We start from the raw sequence: 26134 nt of genomic DNA, 5'->3' as shown, positions 1-26134 counted from the left end.
GTCATCACCACGTCATTCGACTGAGACCAATCTATTTCTCAGTCGAATGAGTTCCAGGCGCTCCCTAAATTGCTACACTACGGGCAGATTTCACTGAAATAACAGCTACGGACTGATGTGGCACAACTAGAAAACAATGCGAGCCGCAATTCCCGGGAAGAAAAAAGCTGAGCACCAACCGTCTGATTCCACCTTCTCCCGTAGATGATTCCGTATGCCTGCGGTCCGTAAGTGTAGCATCGTTGGTGTATTTATAGGCAGGAGGTGGGACAACCCGGCGGCTGGCGACGGGCCAGACGTCCCGATTTTTCTGGACTAGATAGGGATGCAATCTCGCCTCGAATCTTATCATCTCGCTGATGTTTATCTTTCTTTTTCTTGACGCGTACGCCTGCACGCAAAATAAACAAAAACCATCTTGTGCGTACCTAGCTACCCGACTGCCGGTGGGCCGGGTTCGTTCGATCGCCATCTTCACACTTCTCTCCAGGGTTTGCTGGTTGAAACAATCGCAGGTATTCAAGTATGTATACACGCGCTCGCCGGCTGGTATATACAGGTACTCAAAGAAATACACATACTGTATGTTATTCTTGTGGGCACGTCGTAGACGTGGAACTCAGCCTTCTAGATTGTAACCTGCATGTGTGTATAAGACTATGCCACGGAGCATCAAGTGCAAGTATACATTGGTTAGTACGTGAGCAAGCTTAAAATGCAAGCATGCACGTACCATTGCATCGAGGATTGCCTAATGCGTGTGTGTACGTATACACCCAATATAAAACATAGATGTGTATAACTTGCACTTAGAAGGAAAAAAATACATTTATACTTATATCTTCTGAAAATGGTAATCACAAAAATACGCTGAACACGTCTCAGCACGCGTGCGAACCTGTACGCGAAGAGCTGCGCCCCCTCTAGCACACTAGATCGGTAACGCGCCTTGGCGCGAGGGTGCCTCTCCCGACGTTGTGGTTATATAAATAATGTTCAAGTTAGTAGTAATCCAGGTTTAACATACTTACTCAAACAAGATATAACAAAATAAAAGTAAGAAGAAACATTCACATTTGATAGAAGCAAGACATTATGGAGTTCAACATCACCATGAGATTATCACAAGGCAGCATCGAGTTTAGTGATATTTATGTACACATCATTATTGAAGATCAAGAAATCTTATAATTTCATTAGAAATGATAAGACATTTTTTATCCATATGGTACATGCAGTTAGAGCTATAAATAAGAACACAGGTCCATGCTCAGTATCTTTCACACTTAAGGTAATCTTCATAATGTCAATACCAAATTTCAATTTTGTGGCAATAACAGTTGCAAAAAAATTCACAGAACATCATCTCCTAAGAGCATAGAGCCTAACACTACATGCTGAACCGAATGCGAATTTCCTGAATCAACATATCACTAAACATTCGTGTCCACTAACATCATAGCATGACCACACCAAGCCATAGTGGTAGTGGAGACACTGATTTTACATGGTATAGTAGTAAACTATATTAGATAGATAGATAGATGGATAGATAGTTCCGCCCAGACGCCTTGTCACCCAAATTTCTTGCAAGACTTGCAGCAACCGACTTGTTTTAGCGTAAACACCTGGTGATGCAAACAGTGATATAAAAGAAATGACAGTGCCATACAATCGTTATGCACCCAGAATGATAATGGTTCAATAAAAACATCAAGATACATCACATCTCTTCGCACATATCAATGTCATACCAATCTATGGCATACGGTGCATGTCTAAAAGGTATAACAAAACACAATAGAAGTGCAGACAATAGCAATTCAGTATACTGGAATGAGTAGTGGCTTAGCCCTAGGAATGTAAAAGGCAGTAGACATATATAATAAAGGGGCATTAATATGCATTTGTAGTAGTTTGTGACACATGATAACGGGCAATAGATCGCACACATAGCTTGCTTTCACATTTCACACCAACTGAGCACAAATCAAGGCATGATATGCACAAAAATAATAGAGAAGCCAGTGAGGGAGAAGGGATGGCTCACCAATGCACCCCCCAGATCCAAGCTCCAACACTTCGAGGCCCTTTTGGATTTTCATGGAAAACCATATAGACACATATAAATAAATAAACTACAAAAAGAAGATGTTATATATTGTAGTACTAATTCCAATCGAGGCATGATTATATTATTGGAGGATGTTGAACTCAACGGGTTATATTCTTATTGATTCCTTCTGATTGTTTATTTGCTGAAAGCCCACCGGTCATGAAATCAACTGCGGGTGATTGTTAATTACAATACTGTGAATAAACATAAAAGGTATATTTTGCCTTTATTAATTATTAATTTTGACTTCATATTCACAAAGAGTAATACCTAGTTCCATTCAAAGGTTGATAAAAGGCAGAGTGCTAGCTGATGTGAATAAACTCAGCAACCTGGTTGTACTTAAGCTATAATTTATCTTTATTTTTAGTTGTGAAGCTCCAGTTTATACAATAAAATATGTGTGGCAGAAAACGAAAGCCGATGCATCATTTAATTCATATTTGCTTCGTAATACTCCTATTTGGCAGAGCAATCAGCCCAAGTATAAGCCGAAAAAACACAGGATGTGCCACAACAGAAGGTATTAACTATGTGGCGGTATATACTATTTCCAGTTATGTTCAAACTTTCTTGCCCCAATTTTCAAGCCTAAGCTTTCAAAGTAAGGGTTGATGAAAAAACTACTGGAACAATGTATAGTGTAAGTAGTCCGGCTACCATGATTATATATTTGGTCCGTATCGTTTTACCTCGTGAAAATTGAGAATTTGTAGGTAGCTTTCGTTGAGGAAGCAAACTTGCACTCACCAGTTGTGTTATAAAATGTTACTGCTGTGAATTACAGCCCTCCCTCCCTCCCTCCCTCCCCCCTCTCTCTCTCTCTCTCTCTCTCTCTCTCTCTCTTGTGTGTGTGTGGTGTGTGTGTGTGGAATAAAGTATTTGTGGCAATTAAGAAACAAACGCCAATCTGCGTTCATTATTAAGAAATATCCTCTAAACTGGTATGTTTCTTCAGGCCTACTGTTTGTTGATTCTTCAAGAAGTGTTGATCTATGCTATGAAGTCAACATATTTTAGCTATGTAAAAGCTTAAATAGTAGCATATTTTGATAGGGAATTACAATAATGGTGTACCTATGTTTAATGATAGGAGATGAGGGTAACAGAATGGCTGGGAACTTGTAAGAAAAGCCATCAGAGACAAATCTTATGATCGTCATAAAGCTTTACTAATAAGGAAAATCCATCAGAAAAATAGTACCAAGCTCCTCTTAAATTTGAAGAGATATTCTAGGAAAGCAAAGAGAGACATTATAGCTATATTTAGTGTTCTGAAGCATTTGGAAGAGATCCAGTAATATTCATCCCACTACAAAGTTGCTCACTTCTACCATAGAACTATCAGATATAGCAGGTACAATTTGAAAAATGAATAGTAATGTTAGCCCAAGCTCAAATTATTTACGTAACATAGGAACCAGTTCATCCACAAATTTTGGATAGGTATGAAACAAATACAACTTCACATTAAACACAAATTTTGGATAGGAATAACACAAATACAACTTCACATTAAAAATTATGAGGTGTACCTCAGGTGAGTAGATCCTGTGATCGACTTCTTCCATCCCTTTGGAAAATTCACCAATCTTTTGCAGAAGAAGTGGAGGCGTTTCAAAATAACAACTTCTGACTACCTCCTCCATCGATAAAAGAGAAGAAGAAATTATATCATAAAATTATACAGCGAGTCAACTGCAACAAAATAGAAAATTACGAACCATTAGCAATAGTTTGGAACCCTGGATTACATGATTGTGTAAATTCAGCACATGACACCAGCAAGATAATTGATTTATTTAGATAGTGGCACCAACAGACATAGCCTTACAGATCAACAATTATTATAATTAAGGATATGAACAAACATGGGACTCAGGAACCAGCAAGGCATCATGTTGTGTTTCCCACAAAGACCATGAAGCATGAGCAACTAATCATAGAAGCAGACACAAACTTGGTAACCTAGACACAACATGGGATGAAGGGAGAGCACAAATCCAAGCAAATGCAGAGCAGTAAATGTCAGCTGTAAAAAGGAGCCAAAGCTTCAACAATGTTGTGAAACATATTTTGGATTAAGTAAAATCAATATAAGCATCAACAACATTGATCTATTTCTCAAAGTTGTCCCAGTTTTGAAGGCGATGATGAACTGTTTGAAGGTACTGACTCGAGAACATGTGTGAGGCTTCCGAAAACATCTGAAAACGAGCTGCCATAATCTACACACATCCAGCAGCACCATGAATTCAGTTGCAGAAAGATACCACAGGGAAGACACAACCGTCCAAGAAATGAAATATGCAGCACCACCATTGAATTATCCAACAAAAGCATAGGATAATACAATCTAAATAATAATGACAGAAAGGTTCAATCCATTGGCATCATATGGTATTAGCAAAATAAGCAAGATCAGACCTTAAACAACAGAAGATATTAAAGCGTTCAGGGTAATAATCAAGCCTTGTGACTGGCAACTGGTAAAACAAAAGCATACATTAAAGGCAGATATGAAAGACATGCTAATCTCACACAAGAGCACTCACGACAAATCACTAAGTAAAATGCGATGTGTTGATACAACCAAAGACATATGTGCAACTGAATTATGGTATTTACAACCCGCTGGCACTCATGCCTAGTTTTATTGATCCATACATGATGTAGGTGCAGCGCCACTGACCACTGCAACATCGTGCAGACAACCCGCCTAGAGGCATGGCACCCGCGAGCACCGTCGCATGTGCCACTGTCAAACACTATTGTACTCATATCCATATCATAGAGTCGTGCCACCTCTGTTTCCATCATCGCCAAGCAGGACGTCGACCACAAAAATCTAAGTTTAACTATCTGAATAGTAGCTACAGCCTCAAGTTTGGCACAATTGAAGAAGAAACGGGGAGGAGGAGCGAGCTGTGGTGAGCTATATTAAGATTCATTTAGATGCAATGCTATTGGAGGAACAACTAACTAACTGATCATGATTTTGATCTATCATGACAATTCAATAGCCACCCCTTTCTTATTTTGTTCTCTCGTTCATCTTCAGTTAGTACAGGTCACTGATTACTATAGGTTCATCACCCCAAAAAAAGTCATAATCTTGTATATAGCCACAAGGAATTAGAAATTAGCAGAAAAAAGTACCATGGAACTACTGGAACTACATACAGAGAGAGATAGAGAGACAGACCACCATCGACAGCCAGCAAAGATACTTAAACCCGGGCTCCTTGTCGCCGGCGGCCACGTTCCTGGCCTTCTTGGTCAGCTGGGCCACGCGCTTCTTGGTCGCCGCTGCAGCGTGTAATTAAGCACAAGGAAACCTAAAACCATGATAGCATAGCATGGTGAGGAATCTCAAAATGAAACAACACAATCAGCCTAAGGTGCACACACTTAAGTTAGTCCAGTTGCAGAATTCATCAAAATGCAGCTGTCTGCAATCACGGATTTCTTCTCCTATGACATCATGTCATTGCTATAATTCACCAATCACCATACATAGCAGGACCAACCAGACAAGATTAACATAGCACCAGGGATGCCAAACAGCAGAACAAGTAAAACAAGTGCAATCAGGGAGATTATCCATACTAACCATAAAGATTTTTAACACAAATACCATCGAACGCAAATGCAATACCCATGATGGCACATTGCATCACGATTTAATCTAATAATCTAATCTAACTATGAACTGTGATGTGCCCAAAACCTGAAGCATTTATTGATTTATGCATCACAAATCCCATTGAATAAGTTTGCTTGACCACAAATTAGAAACACATTTGATGTGAAAATTGAGAAAGAAAGCACTACCTTTTGATACACCTGAGCATCTCCGGGCAGACCTCGGCCTCATTATCGCCGGTTTGAATCCTCTTTCGGAGCACCTCGTTCCGCCAGCGGAGCCTGTCCACGGTCATCACCCCGCACCACATGATCCCCTTGGCCACGTTCTCGGCGCCGGAAGCGTTGGACCTGGCCACGGCGCTGCCATACTCCTCGACGTTTGGCGCGACGGCAGTCCAGTACGCAGCGGCTTCGACCTCACCGAGCACCCCGTCGGCCAGCCACTCGTAGCCAGCCATGCAGTGGACGGAAAACCTGGTGTAAGCGCAATGTTAGAACTACGATTCGTCAAACATAACAATATAGGGCATATCACGATCATATCCAATCTAACCCAATCGCATCTCAAATTTATAGGATAATCATTGATTTATTATGGTATGTGAGATATAATTCATACTCATCTAGGAAGGTCGTGAACAACCAAGCAACATATCCTGAAGTCAACGGTCGCATATATTCCTCCCATAGGATTTCCCTGTGCTGAGCTAATCTAACGAGCATATGACTGCTCGCAGAACCGAAACACTCAGCCACACATTCAACAATCTCCGTCCCTGGTAACTAAAGTGGAACCGCAGAAACAAAACGACATCAATTGACTGATCCAGTTCCAAGTCCCAAACTGGTAGAAGGCCGCACTGGCTCTGCTCTCATTCAGAAAGCGCCACCCTGATCACGACCTAGTCGTCCTAAACTCGAGCCAATCCAGCAATAGCTAGCGAGGCGCGCCGAGGCACAGTATACAGTAGGAGGAACAGGGATCGCGTCACAGGACCGGGTTCAGAATCGGGATAAACCGAGCCGAGAAGGGCGGCTCAGATCGCTCAACTTCCAGATCCCGGATGTGTTTGCAACTTGCTCAAATAGGTTGCTAGTTACCTTTGGACCTGAATATCGTGTACTGGTATTTTAAAGAGACCAAAAGTTCAATAAAAAATTAACTGATAGTCAGTTATATAAGGATCAAGTTTCCGAGATTAAGAAATCAACAACTTGTTGGTCGACCTCTCGTTCGCACACATGTAACTTACCTGCAAATTGACAGACATCAATGCTAAACTTTGGAAGAAAAAGACTGCTACCAGTACTGTCAGGTTGTGTGATCCTTTTGCTTGCAAACTCAATCTATGGTGCTTCATATAGCTTTAGGATCTGAACCAAAGCTACAAGAGAGTTCAACCACTGAAGATAAAATAGGTGTGAAGTTTTCTCTCCCTTGTAAATAAGTTTCGGAGATTCTTTCCATGTTCCTATCTAACTTTGGATGCAAGTCTGAATGTGTCATTGTAGAACTGCAATTATTGACTTACTGCAAACTTACACTTGGTTGAACACTTTGAACTGCAGTTTTTTGCAGCTGACACCCAAGTTGTCGTCGTCACTGCAGCTCAAGCTCCACGCCTTCAAGCTCTGGCTGTCCATTGGCTTCCTGATGCATGTCGGCATCCTACTGAACAGGTTCTCTCACAACATGAAGAGCGCCAAGGCCGTAATTACTCCGAATTTCTTCCTTTGTGAAAAAATGATACTGCAAGGTAGATCATTTTATTGTACAGTCAGCTCTCCAAAAACATCTAAATTTCAGTGTACAATCAAAATCCAAATCAATGTAATATGCAATCAATGCACGGTTCAACACCCAAAGCAATGTACCAAATACATTCTAGCAGTAAGTATAGCCAGAATGTATAAGAACATGTGTTGCAAAGAATTGCTATTATAGCCTAACATTTCTATAGTTGCACACATCACATGTTACAGATAGATAAGATGCCCACATACAATAGAACAAAAAATAAATAACAGGGACAAAAGCCTTTGATTTTTCCCTAATAGATTGACTTAAGAGCACGGAAATGCTCTACTTGTAATGATAGTTGATGCAGGTCTATGAGGTTGCCAATAGAGTACCTTGTAACTCCACACTTAGTCTGACAAAATGATGATGTCCGCCTCACGGCTTCGGTTCCATGTCTCAACAGAGCTGGCAGAATTGAGAATCACAAATCATGAGAAAGGGAATACACGGAAGACGTCGTGAAAATAAATTTGTCAAAAGTACAGGGATCAATGAATCTTCTATGGAACAGAGAATTACACACCACTTAGTTTGTCAGAATCTTCTATGGTTTATGTATTCATGATCAAAGCTTAATTGTTAGTATACATCTACATAGTACACGGATGAAAACATGGGAGCATACCTCAATATCATTTCAAGTATACTAATAGAAAATAGCCGCCCATTATATTAGAATTTGTGTATAATGGATAAACTGAATTTGTTATTTATTTTACAGAACCAGTAGAGGATGTTCATACATCCAGTCAAAACCTGAAACCTCAGCTCATCAGAATCAGATTAGCTTTACTCTCGAAAAGAATCAGATTAGCTTTGTCCTAATCGATTGAAACGACCACAAATCCCAGCAGAAATATTAGTAGAATAAATCTAGTCACAGAATGGAGCGCAGGCAGGATGAGGATCAGACGCAACTTACCCCTAAACCACGACTGATTGGGCTTGCTCTACATGTGTCACGAAAAGAGACAGATCAGGAGGAGTGGGATGCAGGGAGTGGCTGACCTTGAGCGGCATTGGCCTAGCAAAAAGGTGTGCCGGGTGTTCCGGTCTCGCCAACCCTCGTCTCTAGTCTGCTCTCCTGGCCCCAGCCTGCATCTCGCATCTGTTGCTTGCTCAGGCCCAGCACGCCGCCGCAGCGCCGTCCCCCTTCTCCCTTGGTCGTCGCCGTCGCCCGCTGCCCCGCTCGGCCAGTCGGCGGGCCCCCTCACGCCACCACCGAAACAGAATCGGGGAGACCGGAGACGTGCTCCTCCGCCTCCGCCTCACACCCCATCGAGTCACGGCTGCTTGCCTGCTTCGAGCCTTCACTTCACCTGCTCTCGCCCACTCACTGTACGACGTCCCCGGGGACGAGCTCGCGGACGGGGAGGACGGAGCCGAGGGAGGCGGCCACGGGAGAGTGCTGCGCGTCGCCGGCAGCCGCCGGAGTAGGCCGGGACCGGCCGGCGTAGGTGGTGGCGGCGAGAGCCTGCGGGAGAGAGAGAGGGAGGGCTGGGTTCGGTTCTGTGGCCCGTGCCCAGGCGCCATCCTTCCTCCTCTCGCTGGTGCTCATGATCGCCGTGTCCAGGTGAGGAGGCTGGGGGCGGCGCGAGGGGGAGCAGCAGCGACGGGAGAGGAAGCGGGAGGTGGCGTGAAGGGGAGAAGGGAGGGGATGGAGGCTAGGGTTCTCACCCAATCGGCTCTCATCCGACCACGGGCCAACCAGCGCCCAACACGCACGAAGAGGCAGGGCGTGAAAAGACGAGGTTGCCCTCGGCGGGGCGCGCGATTTACGTGCGGTGGCACGAGATCTTTACCGCGGGAGTAACTATTCATTGCTACAGCTCCTTTTTTTATCCGACGGCCCAGCTCTTCCAGCGGCTTGATCCAACGCCCGAAAACGCATCAAGCAAACGGATCCGACGGCCCATGATCGCTGAGCTCTGAGAGCGCCCGGGAGCGACTGAATCTCTTATTTCTCGATGTGCCTCCTGTTCCGCGGAGGAGACTACTGTGCATATCTTCACCTCGTGCGGGCGCGCGGTCTTCACCTGGGATCGTCTTGGGCTGGGCCCCTTCCACTCGATTGACGGGGTTCTCTCCTCGCTCCCGGGAGCCTTTGACCTTGGCTGCGCCATGGAAGGACGGGCTCCTTGTGCTGCTTTGGCAGATTTGGAAAGCCCGGAACAACGCCACGTTCAACGGCATCGACTGCCATGCTTGCGACATCCTCTTGAGGACGGCGGATGACCTGCTGCTGTGGAGCCGCCGCTACGACGCCCCTGATCGCGAGCTTCTCCTGGAGACGCGCGCTTTTTTCCTTTCGGTCCTGTAACTCGCCTTCCCCCCTCTTTTTGGTTTTTCTCTTCTTAGCTTGTAGTTTTTTATCTCTTCGATGAAAAACCCTGTATGACTGCCGAGTCTTTCGAGTAATATAACAACCGGTGGGGCCCCCTGTCCCCGTCATCCTCGAAAAAAAAGGGACATCTCATTACTGAGGTGGTCTCTCAGTTCAATTTGCATATTTGCCTTTTTGCGAACTCAGTATTGAATAATAGTACAGTAGCTAGTATGCAAACTTGTGTAAATGACTAATAATTATTTTCACATTTCATGATTATTATTAATTATAAGCTGGCTCTTCTTTTTGCTATTAGACCGTGTCAATGTTCATTTCCTCATCGTTGTTCTGTTAATAGGAAAAATCTTTGAAGAAGAAACGATTGTGGAAGGCGAAACCATTAGTTCAAGCAGGTTTGTGTTCCTGTGTGCTTTTGTGTAAATATCTCAAATTTGAATATAGCAATCATCTCCATTTTTCATTCCTAGGTGGCCATGTACAAGTTCATATGCGAACCCCACAAATTTTCTCCGAGACAAGAACAACCATGAGAAGAGGGATTCTCCATCTTCAGCAGCAGATTCCTCTGCCAAGAACGATTCTTCGTCTGTGGTAGCTGAAGCTTCACCAAAGAATAATTCAAGTGTTTTGGCCACAGAAAACAATCTAACACCTGGCATGAGTAGCCACGCCCGATCGTCCCCTCCTCCCCTAACCCTAACTGCGCCACCAGCCGCCCCTCCCCGCTTCTCCCCCGCTTCGCCGCCGCCGGAGGGGACACCGGCGAAGCCCGCGTGGTCCCCAGGGAAGATGGCGGCGGGGCGTACTCGCCGTTCTCGCGCAGATCTCGCGGCGGCCGGTGGCGCGCGGTGGTGTTCCGCCGGGGGCTGGTGCCTGCTGCCCGTGAGGCGGCGTCCCTCACGACGGCGGGGCTGCCCCTGAACGGCGCTTGGTGGTGGCCACGTGGCGGCGCGCGGGTGGGCCGGGTCTGGGCTTTCGGTCTGCGTCCTCGTCGTGGCAGCGCTTGCCGTTGCCCTCGGCCATGAGGCGTGGTCCGGGACGGGCCTAGCACCGGTGGTGCTGGCCAGGACGCACGCTGGCAGCACCCTACTTCATCTCGCGTCGTCTCATTGGCCAATGGTGGTGGTCATCTTCGTCGCCAAAGATGGCCGGCCAGAGGCTTGGTGATCGGATCTCGAGATCCATCATCTAGTCCCGGCTGCGAGTTGGGGAGACATGGTTGCCGGTGAAAACCGAGCCATTGGCAGGCGATGGCGGCGTTCTACGCCGTTACCTTGATGGAGGCATTGTCGTGTAACTACTGTCGACCCACTCGTGCTGCTCTGGGGAAAACCCTAGGATCTGGTGTTCCAGATCGGACGATGGCGGCACTGCGGCGTCGTTTCTCTCTTGGGAGCATCGTTTGTGGAGCAGCGCTGGAAGTTAGAGGCAGGAGGTGGAGCGGCTTCGTCTTGCACGGAGCTTCGGTGGAGATGTCAAGTCATGCTTGACAGACAGGTGCTACACTTTGTCATGCCTGATCGGCAGGTGCTACGCACGACAGATCTTCCAAAGACTTCAAGCTGTGTCGGCTGGTGGTACTTGGCAGCATGGTGCTGAGGTGTATCAGTGGCGACCGCGACGTGCACAGCTGTTTGCGCGCAGGGAGGAGGTGCCGTTGGGCGCCGTGGTGGCGTCGACGATAGCTAGACCGACCAAGGTTGATGCATCAGTACAGTTCTGAAGATGGAGCGGTGGCAGTTGGCGGCGGCGGCCTCTGAGAGCACGCCGGACCGGCGAGATCCATGCCCGGCAGGCATCCTAGATGGGTCCTCAGGTCTTAGATGTTAGGTTTGGCTGCGATGTCTGTTTGGTATTAGGCCCAGGCTATCTGCGCCCCTTCATCAACTGGATAGGTGTAGCGACAGTTTGTTGTTTAGACGGCGGCTTTAGTCTTACTGTGGTATTACTTTGTAAGGTCTTGTGAGAATAATTAATAAAGTGGCCGTATGCATCGCCCAGATGCAGAGGCCGGGGGTCATCCTCCTTTTCTAAAAAAACACCTGATGGGACAACCATCCATTCAATCTGAATACATGCAACAACCCGAAGCATGCAAGTTGTCATGAAATAAAAATCCGTCCAGCAGATGTATGTTGGCGATGCTTTATTCATTTCATTGAACCAGTTTCAGCAGCATCTGTTGTGAACAATTTGTTGTCTTAAGTCTCGAGGTATATGCTACCTGAAGCATGCAAGTTATCTTTTAAAAATAATCTGCCCCGCATGTTAGGTGATGCTAGATTCATTTCACTGAATCTGTTTCAGCAGCATTTGTTGCGAACAATTATTTTATTCTTGATATTTTACTCTGAGTATCACTATGCACTTTGAATTTAGTTTTGTGATTTCCAAATGGTGGCGTAATGTTTTCTATTCTTCATCTCTCTTGGTTTTTCGGCGAACACTCATCATCTCTTGTTTATGTTAAATTTGAAAGCTTGCGTTTTCGTTTCCCTGATTTGCCTGTGCACTGTTATAGCAATTGTAGGCCAGTGTCCACTCGTTCCATTCACGTGCTAGCCATTTGTAGAATATCCTTCACAGAAACACGCTCAGAACTGTTTCTGCAATCAGTTATGGGTGCATAGACATTATTCTTATCTACATAACCATATACAGAACTGTAGTTAGCCTTATTTACATGCAACTGGATGCATACGCAACATCTGAAAGGTGACTATTGATAGATCAATCATCACCACTGCAAAGATAGTATATTGTGCTTGCCTTTTGAACTATGCATCAATGGTCTTGCCTTTTGAAGCAATTCAGGCCACTTTTGCATGGTCCCCGTGACGTCTGGTCCATTTCGTGGACACATACGGAAATCCTTAAGAAAATCATTATGCGTCCCACAAAATGGTGAGTATAAGTTTTAATATCGCTTCGTGGTGATCCCGCTCCTCTGAGTTGAGCACCCAGTCCGCCAACAGTGATAAGTAGAGTTTGTGGGTCCTCTTATAGCGGCGGGCAGCGGGAAAACATAGCGGATGGCGGAAAAAAGTGGCCGCAAATTGCCACGGGCCAGCGCGGGAGGTGAAACTTCCCTCCCACCTGAGTGATTTAGATATATATAGAAGATTCCAACAAAATAAGCTCAAGAGCAGCAAAGAAAACTGGATGCATTTGCACGCCGCTCCTTTATCTACGGTATGATCGATCAAATGAGCAAGCTAGCTGGCGATCTCTTCGATCGTCTGATAATATGGAGCTTCGTCCATAACTTCTTTTTTTTTTTGAAACATCTATAGTTTTATTCGTACTCATAACCATTACAAACACAATGTTTTACATTTAAAATCCAAGTATATACAAAGTAACTGTTAGGGATCGTTGCAGAATTTTAAAATTTTCTACGCATCACCAAGATCCATCTATGGAGTTTACTAGCAACGAGAAGGAAGGAGTGCATCTACATACCCATGTAGATCGCGAGCGAAAGCGTTCAAGTGAACGGGGTTGATGGAGTCGTACTCGTCGTGATCCAAATCACCGATGACCGAGCGCCGAACGGACGGCACCTCCGCGTTCAACACACGTACGGAGCAGCGACGTCTCCTCCTTCTTGATCCAGCAAGGGGGAAGGAGAGGTTGATGGAGATCCAGCAGCACGACGGCGTGGTGGTGGAAGTAGCGGGGATCCCGGCAGGGCTTCGCCAAGCGCAAGCGGGAGGGAGAGGTGTCACGGGAGGGAGAGGGAGGCGCCAGGGGCTAGGGTACTGCTGCCCTCCCTCACCCCCACTATTTATAGGGTTCCTGGGGGGGCACCGCCCCCCTGGAGATCCCATCTGAGGGGGGGGGGGGGCGGCGGCCAAGGGGGGTGGCTTGCCCCCCAAGCCAAGTGGGGCGCCCCCACCCCCAGGGTTTCCAACCCTAGGCGTAAGGGGAGGCCCAAGGGGGGCGCACCAGCCCACCAGTGGCTGGTTCCCCTCCCCACTCCAGCCCATGAGGCCCTCCGGGACAGGTGGACCCTTCCGGTGGTCCCGGTACAATACCGATAACCTCCGAAACTTTCCCGGTGGCCGAAACTGGACTTCCTATATATAATTCTTCACCTCCGGACCATTCCGGAACTCCTCGTGACGTCCGGGATCTCATCCGGGACTCCGAACAACTTTCGGGTTTCCGCATACTAATATCTGTACAACCCTAGCGTCACCGAACCTTAAGTGTGTAGACCCTACGGGTTTGGGAGACATGCAGACATGACCGAGACGACTCTCCGGTCAATAACCAACAGCGGGATCTGGATACCCATGTTGGATCCCACATGTTCCACGATGATCTCATCGATGAACCACGATGTCGAGGATTCAATCAATCCCGTATACAATTCCCTTTGTCAATCGGTACGTTACTTGCCCGAGATTCGATCGTCGGTATCCCAATACCTTGTTCAATCTCGTTACCGGCAAGTCACTTTACTCGTACCGTAATGCATGATCCCGTGACTAACTCCTTAGTCACATTGAGCTCATTATGATGATGCATTACCGAGTGGGCCCAGAGATACCTCTCCATCATACGGAGTGACAAATCCCAGTCTCGATCCGTGCCAACCCAACAGACACTTTCGGAGATACCCGTAGTGCACCTTTATAGTCACCCAGTTACGTTGTGACGTTTGGTACACCAAAGCACTCCTAAGGCATCCGGGAGTTGCACGATCTCATGGTCTAAGGAAATGATACTTGACATTGGAAAAGCTCTAACAAACGAACTACACGATCTTTTGTGCTATGCTTAGGATTGGGTCTTGTCCATCACATCATTCTCCTAATGATGTGATCCCGTTATCAATGACATCCAATGTCCATAGTCAGGAAACCATGACTATCTGTTGATCAACGAGCTAGTCAACTAGAGGCTTACTATGGACATATTGTGGTCTATGTATTCACACATGTATTACGATTTCCGGATAACACAATTATAGCATGAACAATAGACAATTATCATGAACAAGGAAATATAATAATAATAACCATTTTATTATTGCCTCTAGGGCATATTTCCAACAGTAACTTATGTGGCTAAGAATTCAATAATATCTTTGCTTTGTGGTATCAATTTCCGCAAGATGAAATACTCACAAGACTTGAGTAAAGAGACTGCAATTAGATTGGGATAGCCATAATGCCCACTCATTCATCTACACAAACTTGATTACCAGTAAAGGTTGCTTAAAGTTCCTCGAGTTGCCCATCCAAAGAGACGGGAAGCCTTGTAAATTTGAGTATACTTTTTGGTAAAAAAATCTTTTTTGGTAAATTTGAGTATATAGCAAAAAAAACTACCACATTACGGGCTAGGTCTTAAAAAACTACCTTTTTAAATTTTTTAAAAAACTACCACAAAATTGGTTGGCTGTTCCAAAAAACCCAAGTGGCTGAACCGTTAAGTTTTAAGCAAGGTTACGACATGTCTGGCCCACCTGTCAGGTTGACTGTTAGATTTGACCGTTAGGTTGACCGTTGACAGGTTATGACAAGTGGGCCCCACATATTTTTAAAAAGGCAATCAGGTCCCTACAAAAGAATTAAAAGCAATTGGGTCCCTATATTTTTTAAAAAGCAATTGGGTCCTTTCCAAAAAAAAATAAGAAACCAATCAGGTTGCGCCGGCGACGAGCTCGCCGGAGCCAACGAAGAGACCCACGCACGTAAGCCGGCCTTGCTCTGGTGTCGGAGCTCAAGGGTGTGCCGACTGCTGCACGTGGCGGAGCTGCTGGTCCTGTTGTTCCGCCGCCGTCGACTGGCCTTCCGTGGCAGCATCTCGAGCTCCTAGGCACGATGGCTGGAGCTCCTAGGCATGGCCGGCGGCTACTCCAGCTGCTGGATGTGGCGGCCCGAGCTCCAGGGCATGGTTGGTGCGCGGCTGCCCGAGTTCTTGGGCGCGGTGTACCAGCAGCACGTAACGACGAAGAGCGGCGGCGAGCAGCACACAACAGTTGCACGAGGGGGCGGCGGCGAGCAGCAGCACATACCGGTGGCGAGCAGCAATGGCAGCGGCGGGCAACACGTACCGACGGCGGACAGCGGCGGCGGCGAGCCGCAGTGGCGGTGAACAGCAGCAGAAGCACACAACTGTGGTGGAGCACGCCGCGACAGCCGGGGTGGGTGTGGGGCTGCTCGCCAGCGCGGTGCTCAGACGGCGGGGGCGGGGGTGCGGCTGCTCGACGGGGTCTTGAAGAGAAAAGGGAAGAGTAGAAGAAGATGGCATGTGGGCCCCACCCGGTCATAACGGTCAACTAACTGTCTACATAACGGTGTTGACTTTTTTTGCCACGCGGAGCTGACGAGCAGGCCCTTCATGTCATAATCATTCAGTCACTAAGGTTTTCAAACAGCCAACCAATTTTGTGATAGATTTTTGAAAAATTAAAAACAGTGATAGTTTTTCGTAGATCTAGCTCATAATATGGTAGTTATTTTTGCTATATACTACACACAGAACCAAACCATAAAAAACAGTCTGACACGGTAATGTAAACTCTGTCATTCCAGGTACGTATGAACGGATCCAAGCTAGCCACAGCTAAGACGATCAACTGATCGATGCACTACATTCTTGGTGTGATTCAGGTAATTAAGTTGTGGTTATGGATCGGCCATCCCGTTGCATGTGTCGTGGGCATGCGCAAATTATAGAGAACAAATATGAACACAAACAGATATATAGGTTGTACTTTACAGTGCTTCACAGTTCACACAGATAGATGGCAATTTTTGACAGATAGACGGTAAAAAAAAGACGTGGCTAGCGGGCGCCCGAGCGCCTGTTGGTGGGATCAAGCGCTTGTCCATATATGGAAGGAGCAGCCAAACGTGCATTATATCTTGTCCATAGGTGCATTTATTTGAGGATTTAAAAAGTTTAAAATACTGTAACTTTTGATGTAAGCGTCAAAATCCAGTTTCGCTTTCACGGTTAGGTTTCTCGTGACGAGTTCTTCAAAACTAGATCTCATATCAATAGGTTTCGTTAAACTTTTTTTTCGAGGCAACTTTAGGTACAATGAAGGCAACTTTAGTGTTATAGGAAAGCAACTTCATTTTCTTGCCTTGTAGATGTGCCTATAAGGTTGGTTTGTGTAAAAAAAAAAAAGAGAAAATCACACAAAACATGAGGCACCTTTAGTGCTACATATAAGCAACTTCATTGCGCACTATGTGTATCAATGAAATTTTGCTATCATTATCCCAACTTGCTTATCGTGTTTGCTCAGTTGCCTACTGTGGATGGTCAGTTGCCTACCACTGATGCCCAGTTGCCAACAATACTATGAAAATTGGCCTACCATTGATGCACGGTTGCCTGCTATTGGTAATTAGTTGCCTATCATTGCTGCTTAGTTTTTTAACTTTGCAAATTAATTGCATAGAATATTTATGGAGTTGTTATCACAAGGCAATTAATGTGTACACTCGGTCTAACTTGGTATCTAGACAAAAGCAATGATATAGGGAAAAGTCTAAGTTCTCCATTGATGAGGTTAGTGGAGGCAAAATAAGGACAATGACTTTCAGATTGTTATGCACTCGAGTACCACACAAAAATCGTTAGCAACTTTTGAGGTGTTTTTGTGCAACTCTAGTGCATTCCACAAGTAACTCATGTGTTTTTTCCATTATTATATCTGAAGATCTCAATAATTTTCGCGGGCAACTCGTGCAAAAATTATGAACAACTTGCATATGTTTGTGGGCAACTGTCTGATCCATCCCTTATATATAATAAATTCTCATCACCCTAGATGCAAGTTCTCATATGCCCCCACTTATGCAACTACTCAACACCCATGACCTGGATAGCCAACATTCACACGCTCAGTAGTATTGCGGGGAGACTCCCCTAGAAAAGGAATGCACAAGGCAACCATCCATCCCAATATAGTTTTAAAATTTGGAATCATGATAGATAACTTAGATCCCACAAAAACTTTTAAAGATTGTAGGCAAATGTGACGCCCGGGTAATTAGGCTACAGTAATCCCACGTTAATGATGCCACGTCACCACGGTTACTGTTGTTAATCTCGTGTTAGTTCAAAATCGATTCGAAATTCAAACTTAAAATAAAGTCAAACGGTAAAGATTTTAAAATATTGAAACTAAAATGTTGGGGTGTTGCCAAATAATGCATAGGTAATTATTGTGGAGAAACCACCCTTTTATAAAATGTTTAAAGGCTCTAAAGTAAATAAAACAGCAGCTATGACAATTAATTAAATGCCTTTTAAAAATAATAATAATGCAAACTATTTTAATTAGTTGTCAAACTTTTTGGGGCAGTAGAATAAATTATAACATTAATTTAGGAGTTGTATTTATATTTTATAAAACAGGAATTAAAAGAATAAAATAGAAAAGAAAATAGATAAGGAAAAAGAAAAACAACTCCCCCCCCCCGACTGGGCCTTGGCCCAGTTGGCCGTGTGGCCGAGCGGCCTGCCGGCCCACCCCCCGCGCCCCTGGCCTACTAGGCCCCCACCGGTAAACCCTAGCCGTAACCCCCACTTCCCCCACTCGTCTCCCCTCTCACTCCCTCGTCTTCCCCCTCTCGATCCCGATCTGGATCGGGATGGGGACGAACCACCGACGCCCGCCGCTAGACCCTGTCGCCCACGACGACCATCGCCACCCACCGCAGGTCGGCTGAAGCTCCTCCGCCGGACCGCCGCATCGCCGCCCCGCATCTGGCTCCATGCATCGTCCCCGCGGACCCCGATCCCGTCGCCCCCGTCGCTCGCCCGGAGCCACGTCGTCGACCATCGACAACTCGCCGGACCGCACCCTCGTCTCCGTCGCTCGTCCCCATCCTCCTCGCCGAACGGCTCGTCCTCGCCTCCTCCCCGGCTTGCTTCATCGCGCCTCGCCGCCCGATCCCCTGCAACGCACGTGAGGTTCCCCTCCCTTCTCCTCTTCTCGTCCGTCGCCGCGCACACCGTCCCGTCGTCGCGCGCCCCGCTAGCTCACTCGCGCGCTGCGCCTGCTGCTTCCCCGTGGTTCGGGCCCGCCTCCGACGTGGCCACCCCACATCCTGCCTCTGCCCGTCACGACTTCGCCATCGCCCGACCGCGCTCACCGTCGTCTCCACGCTCCGGCTACACCCCGCGCACGACCGCGACACGCCTTCTCGCCTTGCTGATCGCTGCGGCCCCGCTTACCTCTTCTGTACCTGAACGCCGAACCACGTGCGCTCGTTGTGGCCGCGTTCGGCCGCCGCAACTCCACGCGCCCCCTGGCCACCTCTGCCCAGCACCGCCGCCGACCCCTGCGCCGTCGCCGCCCGCCGGCGAGCGCGTACCCCGGCTCGCCGTGCCTTCCCCCCGTTGGCCGTGCCTGAGGCAGCGGACGGGCGCCTGTTGCGCCCGTTGCGGCTGCAACCGCACGCCCGTCGCCCGTTAGCCTGCCCGCTAAGGCCAAGTGGCCCAATGACATATGGGCCCCGCCCCCAGAACAAAAAAAATAAAATAATAATTATAATAATAAAAATTAAATAATAAAAATAAATTTAATTAATTAATTAACTAAATTAATTAATCCTGTTTAAATTAATCTAATTAATTAGTTAATTTAATTAAACAGTAATTAATTAGCTAAACCCGAATTAAACTAAGCAGTGTATGACATGCGGGACCCGCACGTCAGTTTGACCCAGTCAACGCCTTGTTGACTGCTGACGTCATGATGACGTCAGCATGCACTGTTCTGGATAATGCTGTTTTAAATTAATTAAATAAATGCTAAAATTAATTTAAATCTTTTAAAATTCATATAAAATAAACCGTAGCTCGGATGAAAATACTTTGTACATGAAAGTTGCTCAGAACGACGAGACGAATCCAGATACGCAGCCTGTTCGTCCGCCACGCGTCCCTAGCATAGTGAACCTGTAACATTTCACCTCCGGTTCATCTGTCCGAAAACGCGAAACACCGGGAATACCTTCCCGGATGTTTCCCCCCTTCGTCGGTATCACCTCCTACCGTGTTAGGGCACCCCTAGCACCGCATATTGTCATGTTACGCTTTGTGTTGCTTTGATTGCTCTGTTATTTATTGTGTTCCCCCTCCGTTACTTCTTTCCGGTAGACCCCGAGACTACCGGCGACCCCCAGTTCGACTACGGAGTTGACGACCCCTACTTGCCAGAGCAACCAGGCAAGCCCCCCCCCTTGATCACCAGATATCGCCTATTCTTCTCTATACTGCTTGCATTAGAGTAGTGTAGCATGTTACTGCTTTCCGTTAATCCTATCCTGATGCATAGCCTGTCATTGTTGCTACAGTTGTTACCCTTACCTGCTATCCTACTGCTTAGTATAGGATGCTAGTGTTCCATCAGTGGCCCTACACTCTTGTCCGTCTGCCATGCTATACTACTGGGCCGTGATCACTTCGGGAGGTGATCACGGGTATATACTATATACTTTATATACATGACACATGTGGTGACTAAAGTCGGGTCGGCTCGTTGAGTACCCGCAAGTGATTCTGATGAGGGGGCTGAAAGGACAGGTGGCTCCATCCCGGTAGAGGTGGGCCTGGGTTCCTGACGGCCCCCGACTGTTACCTTATGGCGGAGCGACAGGGCAGGTTGAGACCACCTAGGAGAGAGGTGGGCCTGGCCCTGGTCGGCGTTCGCGGATACTTAACACGCTTAACGAGTTCTTGGTATTTGATCTGAGTCTGGCCATTTGGTCTATACGCACTAACCAGCTACGCGGGAACAGTTATGGGCACTCGACGTCGTGGTATCAGCCGAAGTTCTTCTTGACGTCAGCGACGGAGCGGCGCGCGCCGGATTGGACTGGAACGCCTGCTAGGCTAGGTCTGCTTTCGGCCGCCCTCGCAACGTGTAGGTGTGCAATGGGCGATGGGCCCAGACCCCTGCGCGCATAGGATTTAGACCGCCGTGTGGACCTCTCTGTTGAGCCTAGGTGGGGCTGCGACGTGTTGATCTTGCGAGGCCGGGCATGACCCAGGAAAGTGTGTCCGGCCAAATGGGATCGAGCGTGTTGGGTTATGTGGTGCACCCCTGCAGGGAAGTTTATCTATTCGAATAGCCGTGTCCTCGGAAATAGGATGACCCGGAGTTGTACCTTGACCTTATGACAACTAGAACCGGATACTGAATAAAATACACCCTTCCAAGTGCCAGATATAACCCGGTGATCGCTCTCTAACAGGGCGACGAGGAGGGGATCGCCGGGTAGGATTATACTATACGATGCTACTTGGAGGACTTCAATCTACTCTCTTCTACATGCTGCAAGATGGAGGTGGCCAGAAGCGTAGTCTTCGACAGGATTAGCTATCCCCCTCTTATTCTGGCATTCTGCAGTTCAGTCCACCGATATGGTCCTTTACACATATACCCATGCATATGTAGTGTAGCTCCTTGCTTGCGAGTACTTTGGATGAGTACTCACGGTTGCTTTTCTCCCTCTTTTCCCCTTTCTATACCTGGTTGTCGCAACCAGATGCTGGAGTCCAGGAGCTAGAGATCCCGAGGATGATTCTACATGGAGTTCGGCTTCGAGGAGTAGTTAGGAGGTCCCAGGCAGGAGGCCTTGCCTTTTCGATCGTTGCTACTTTTCTGCTAGCCTTCTTAAGGCAATCTTGTTTAACTTATGTCTGTACTCAGATATTGTTGCTTCCGCTGACTCGTCTGTGATCGAGCACTTGTATTCGAGCCCTCGAGGCCCCTGGCTTGTATTATGATGCTTGTATGACTTATTTATGTTTTAGAGTTGTGTTGTGATATCTTCCCGTGAGTCCCTGATCTTGATCGTACACATTTGCATGCATGATTAGTGTACGGTCAAATCGGGGGCGTCACAAGTTGGTATCAGAGCCAACTGCCTGTAGGAATCCCCCTTTCCAACTCCTTGGCCGAAGTCGAGTCTAGGCATTGCAAAACTTTTACTAACATGGCTGTGTGTCTTACGGGCCCACATCGCCATTGGGTGGTATTAGGATCTTTTACTCCTTGCCTATACTCTGGGACTCTGATCTCTCTTCTATTCGGGTTAAGTGAATTTTGCTAAATCTAACATTAGGATCTCGTTATCACTTTCACCCGGAGAGCCCCTTATTACTGATGATCGTCTGCTGCACGTGAAGACCCTAAAGATACTCTCCGCTGATAACCCGAGAACTTGTGTTCATCGCTTTTGCAATTCCCTTTCATCGATAAACTCCTATGGATAACCGCGTATACTCGCCATTCATACAATGTTTCCCAGTTGATCTTGTTATTACAAGATACCCCGAAATTATCTCTGTTATTCCGAGAATCCTTGAACTTACTGCCTTGCTGTTCTTTGTCACCTGAATACCCCTACGGATAATTCTCGCACTTACCGAGTATCCGCTCATCCCCAGTTGAATTCAAGTATATCACAAAAGTGTTCAGAATACCATTCGATCTTTCGAAAATCCTCAGGAGCCTATTGCTCTTGAAATTCTTGCTTACTAGCATTATGATTAATCCCATAAGTCTCGAAATCTTATTGGCAGCCTTTGTCATTATCTTTTTGAGTCCATTGATTCAATATGTTGCGAATGCTCGCAATCCTCAATCAGATCCTAGAATTCATCCTTCCGGCTCAGACATCATTTTTAACATGAGCTGGATCTCGACCAATCAAATCGTCATCGATTGTACCCCTAAGCCTACTCAACTTATCCATCCTTGATCAGAGCGTTGCTTCTGACCCCCTGATTTGGAAATCATAATTCTTTTGCATTTGAACTTTGAGTTAGTCCGTTGTTTCTATAATCAGATCTCCTTGCATTCTTCCTCCTCTGGTTGAGTACCGATGCTCACATCAGATCCCTTGTGGACCATCGGTTCCTTTGTTGGATTTTATCCGACAGTGTCCTTCCTATTGAATAACCTTGTGAGCCTTTCCATGGGTATATAATGCCTTTGGTAAATTGTATCATCTGCTTTTGAACAATGCTCTTCTTTCGAGCTTGTAATATTTACTCCGAAGTTTGTGGTATATGTTCCTAAAATGCCCCGATGGGTTGAACCTATGCCTTTCATAATATGTGTGAACTCGAAAGTTTTCATGAGTCATACTCTTCTGGTATTTTGCCAGATAAAAATTTTCAACACTGCAACTTCATCAAACGCGAGAAGTGAATGAAAGGTTATGCATTGAAGAAGTGGGAGTCGACCTTGAACTTTGTGTTCATGCCCATGAAAATGATTTAGACCGTCTTGGAAGCTTCTTGCAAAATGATTATCCAGCTGTATGATTCTTTCGGTATTCTTGAAATTGATTCCTTACAGTTACGGTTTCGCCCATGCTGTCCTGATCTGGTATATCTGAGGGAAATCCATTTCCAGTGCCTCGTCTATTTTTGGCAATGTTGAAGTATCTACTGTCATAGGTCAATGACCCGGTTCTACCTCTATCATGTCCTACCTTCGAGTATTACCCCCCTGGTATCTCGGAAATGTCTTGCCATTGCACCACATCTTACTAACTTTGTTGAAGTAATGTTTTTCCTTGTCGCAATCACTCTACGGGTTCTGGGTTGTTATCAACCGAGGACACCAAATAGTGAAATTATTCCGCACTACAAGTCAAATACCCCTAGTAGTTTTACTAGGAAACTCTGAACTCAATCCGGTCATTCCTAGACTATCGGCTGCATCCTGGTCTTGCTACCTTGGACTGTGCTACCTCGTCCTTCTCTGGTGCACGAATTCTTTAGTGTGTGAGCACGACTTACGTCAAGCTTTCAACATCATGTTGCTTGACTTGAAAGGCAACTTTGGTCCCGAGCTTGCATCTTATATATTGATCCTATAAGTTGCCACTTCGTCATTCCCTTGCTGGTTGCCGTTGTTGTTTGATTGCATCCTCTTGAAACCTCCCGGCAAATGTGTCGGATCACCTTCAACACTTTGACTTCTTCCGAGATGTCAACTGTGTTCATGATGAGAAATACCCTCCTTGCCCTCGATGATTTTTATTATCATCGTCAACACCCTTGACTTCCTTTTCATCGCGAACTTGTCCACATTATGAATACAACTTGCTCTCCAGCTAGTGTTGTGTTCTTCCTTGAAGTATTACCGTCTTTTCTGTCGAGAATGCTGCGGGGATTGCTCCACCTCTTAGAAATTCTCGGTATGATGATACTTCTCACCATCAACATTCTTCCTTGGTCCCGGTGTTGCTTTTAACCAGGATACCAATATGCTAACGATGTTGTTTGAGTTCTGTACTTCTATTAACCCTATTGCTTTGAAGTTAACGATCTACAGTTCATTCTTAGACTGTTGGTTATTTATTCGTCACTCTAACGTTGATCTTGCTACCTAAGCCCATATCTCGCGTGCACCGTCAACCAATGTTTAATCATGTATGTTTCCTCGAGCATACCTCATTATATCATTTGAACTGACAAAAGCTATCTCCTTGTTCACATAATTGTGGAAATCCATCTTCTGGAAATCTCGATGAATTGTCACTGAGTCCATCAGCCACCTCCTAACCCTCCCCTTGAATTAATGATGAACTTTTGTTTCAGAACTAGCTTCCATGGTTCATTTCCTGAGAAATCTTACGATGTCTTATCGTCAATTTGTGTCGCACCTTTTTCTTCTCAGGCATCCTAAGTCTGAGGTATCGTGACACCAATCAGATCTGAATCTCAGTCAGATATGATGGTTGGAACATATTTCCAAGAGTTATAACATTGGTCTCTACATAACCCGGTAAGGTGGTGTCTTTGCTTAGCACCCCTAGCCAGAGGACCTTTTGTTATAATTTCCTTTTTAGCAAGGTTAACTATTCTTCCATGAGGAAATTGTAAGACTTACTCTATAAGTTGTTCCTGATGGATCCTTTGTGTATCCATGGCCTGATCTTACCTATTCACCATGTCAATGCTATCTCGAAGCATGTCTATGGTACTCTGATTTTCAACAGGAACATTTGAAGCCCAAAGCTAATTGTTTCCTGCTCAATTATCCAAACACCGTTGTATGGGTAATGTCATGAAATTTCTCTCCCGTACCTAAAGAGTTTTCTACATTATATCATGTCATGGATATCATGCTCTACTTGTCCTTGGGAAGGATATACCATTGAAATATGTGTTTAAACACATTTTCCTTTCCATTCTTCTGTTTAATCTGATAATCATATTTTCCTTTCCATTGTTTGGTTTAACCTTTCTGGTGATCTATATGATCTAAGCAGTAATATTCTCCTGCTTATGTAAACACCTCGGTGTACAACTCTGTCAGTAAGACCCTGTTACTATTGTTGGTGACATTTCGGTAACCACCGATGGACGAGAACTTTGCCTAATGGTCCGCCTCGTTTCAACGAGCAGGAAAATGGTTCTCTTCGTCCCTCACCCTTGGTACCGACGATGTTACTGACAGGCTACCCTCTGACATGCCGTGTTATCATGATCGTGCAAGATGTCACCGCCCTTCCTACTTTTAACCCACATGGTGGGCCCATAACCCACAGTTCCACAGGATCGAAACCTGACTCTCTTGTGCACCCCCTGTTCCCAAATTTATTCATCGCGCGTGGCCTCGTATGTAATTCACGGACCACCGTCCTACTGACCTATACTGGCATCAGACATAATACTTATTCTGATTGCTTTGAACCCCTTTCGCACTTTGTTTCAGGCTTCGAACGATTGCCTACCCGTTTGAAACTTCTCATGGTACTTTCTTACTTGCTCTCGGTTTTTCTTAAGATTTAGTTCGAGAGTTACTTTCCGCCACCTTCCCCGATGATATTGACCAGATAGTAAACCTTGCAGAGGTCCGTTCTTCCAGAATACCCCCGTACTCTGTCGTAAGTACGATGGAGTTCCCAAAGAAAGGACGACAACTTTATCATGATGACCTGAAACAGCAGAATGAAGACATCAATGTAATGGATCAACCTCTTCGAGAAGAACAACCAAGACCAAGAACACTCTCTAGAATTTCGTAACCAGATCCCTTCCCCCTTATAACCACTCCTAAATCTCGGGATGAGATTTCTTGAAGTGGAGGAGAATTGTGACGCCCGGGTAATTAGGCTACAGTAATCCCACGTTAATGATGCCACGTCACCACGGTTACTGTTGTTAATCTCGTGTTAGTTCAAAATCGATTCGAAATTCAAACTTAAAATAAAGTCAA

At 46.0% G+C, this 26134-nt stretch overlaps 1 protein-coding gene across 2 annotated transcripts; it reads right to left on the bottom strand.

Annotated features, from left to right (window-relative positions):
* Window positions 1–1278: 1278 nt before the first annotated feature.
* LOC123493939 (senescence/dehydration-associated protein At3g51250-like) lies at window positions 1279–9313 on the bottom strand. Of its 2 annotated transcripts, XM_073499688.1 has the most exons (8): window positions 8574–9313; window positions 7898–7970; window positions 7308–7514; window positions 5951–6238; window positions 5322–5454; window positions 3652–3814; window positions 2051–2090; window positions 1279–1628 (listed from the first exon to the last, which is right to left on the bottom strand). In XM_073499688.1, exons 3-5 carry the CDS (start codon window positions 7430–7432, stop codon window positions 5439–5441), a joined length of 429 nt encoding a protein of 142 aa, XP_073355789.1. In that variant the 5' UTR covers window positions 7433–7514; window positions 7898–7970; window positions 8574–9313; the 3' UTR covers window positions 1279–1628; window positions 2051–2090; window positions 3652–3814; window positions 5322–5438. The 2 variants fall into 2 exon arrangements, with proteins under 2 accessions (XP_073355789.1, XP_073355788.1); XM_073499687.1 differs by having other exon boundaries at window positions 3652–5454.
* Between the last annotated feature and the right edge of the window lie 16821 nt (window positions 9314–26134).

This window comes from Aegilops tauschii, chromosome 5 (genome assembly GCF_002575655.3).
Source record: "Aegilops tauschii subsp. strangulata cultivar AL8/78 chromosome 5, Aet v6.0, whole genome shotgun sequence".
In the NCBI taxonomy this organism is placed as follows: Eukaryota; Viridiplantae; Streptophyta; class Magnoliopsida; order Poales; family Poaceae; genus Aegilops; species Aegilops tauschii.
Note: the sequence above shows the minus strand (reverse complement) of the source record. Positions and strands in the feature narration are given on the sequence as shown.

Coding starts and splice junctions, on each gene's coding strand:
- LOC123493939 (XM_073499687.1), bottom strand. CDS start 7,432: ATGCCGACATGCATCAGGAAGCCAATGGACAGCCAGAGCTTGAAGGCG. Junction 6,239..7,307: donor TTCAAAGTGTTCAACCAAGT/GTAAGTTTGCAG, acceptor CGCTTACACCAG/GTTTTCCGTCCACTGCATGG.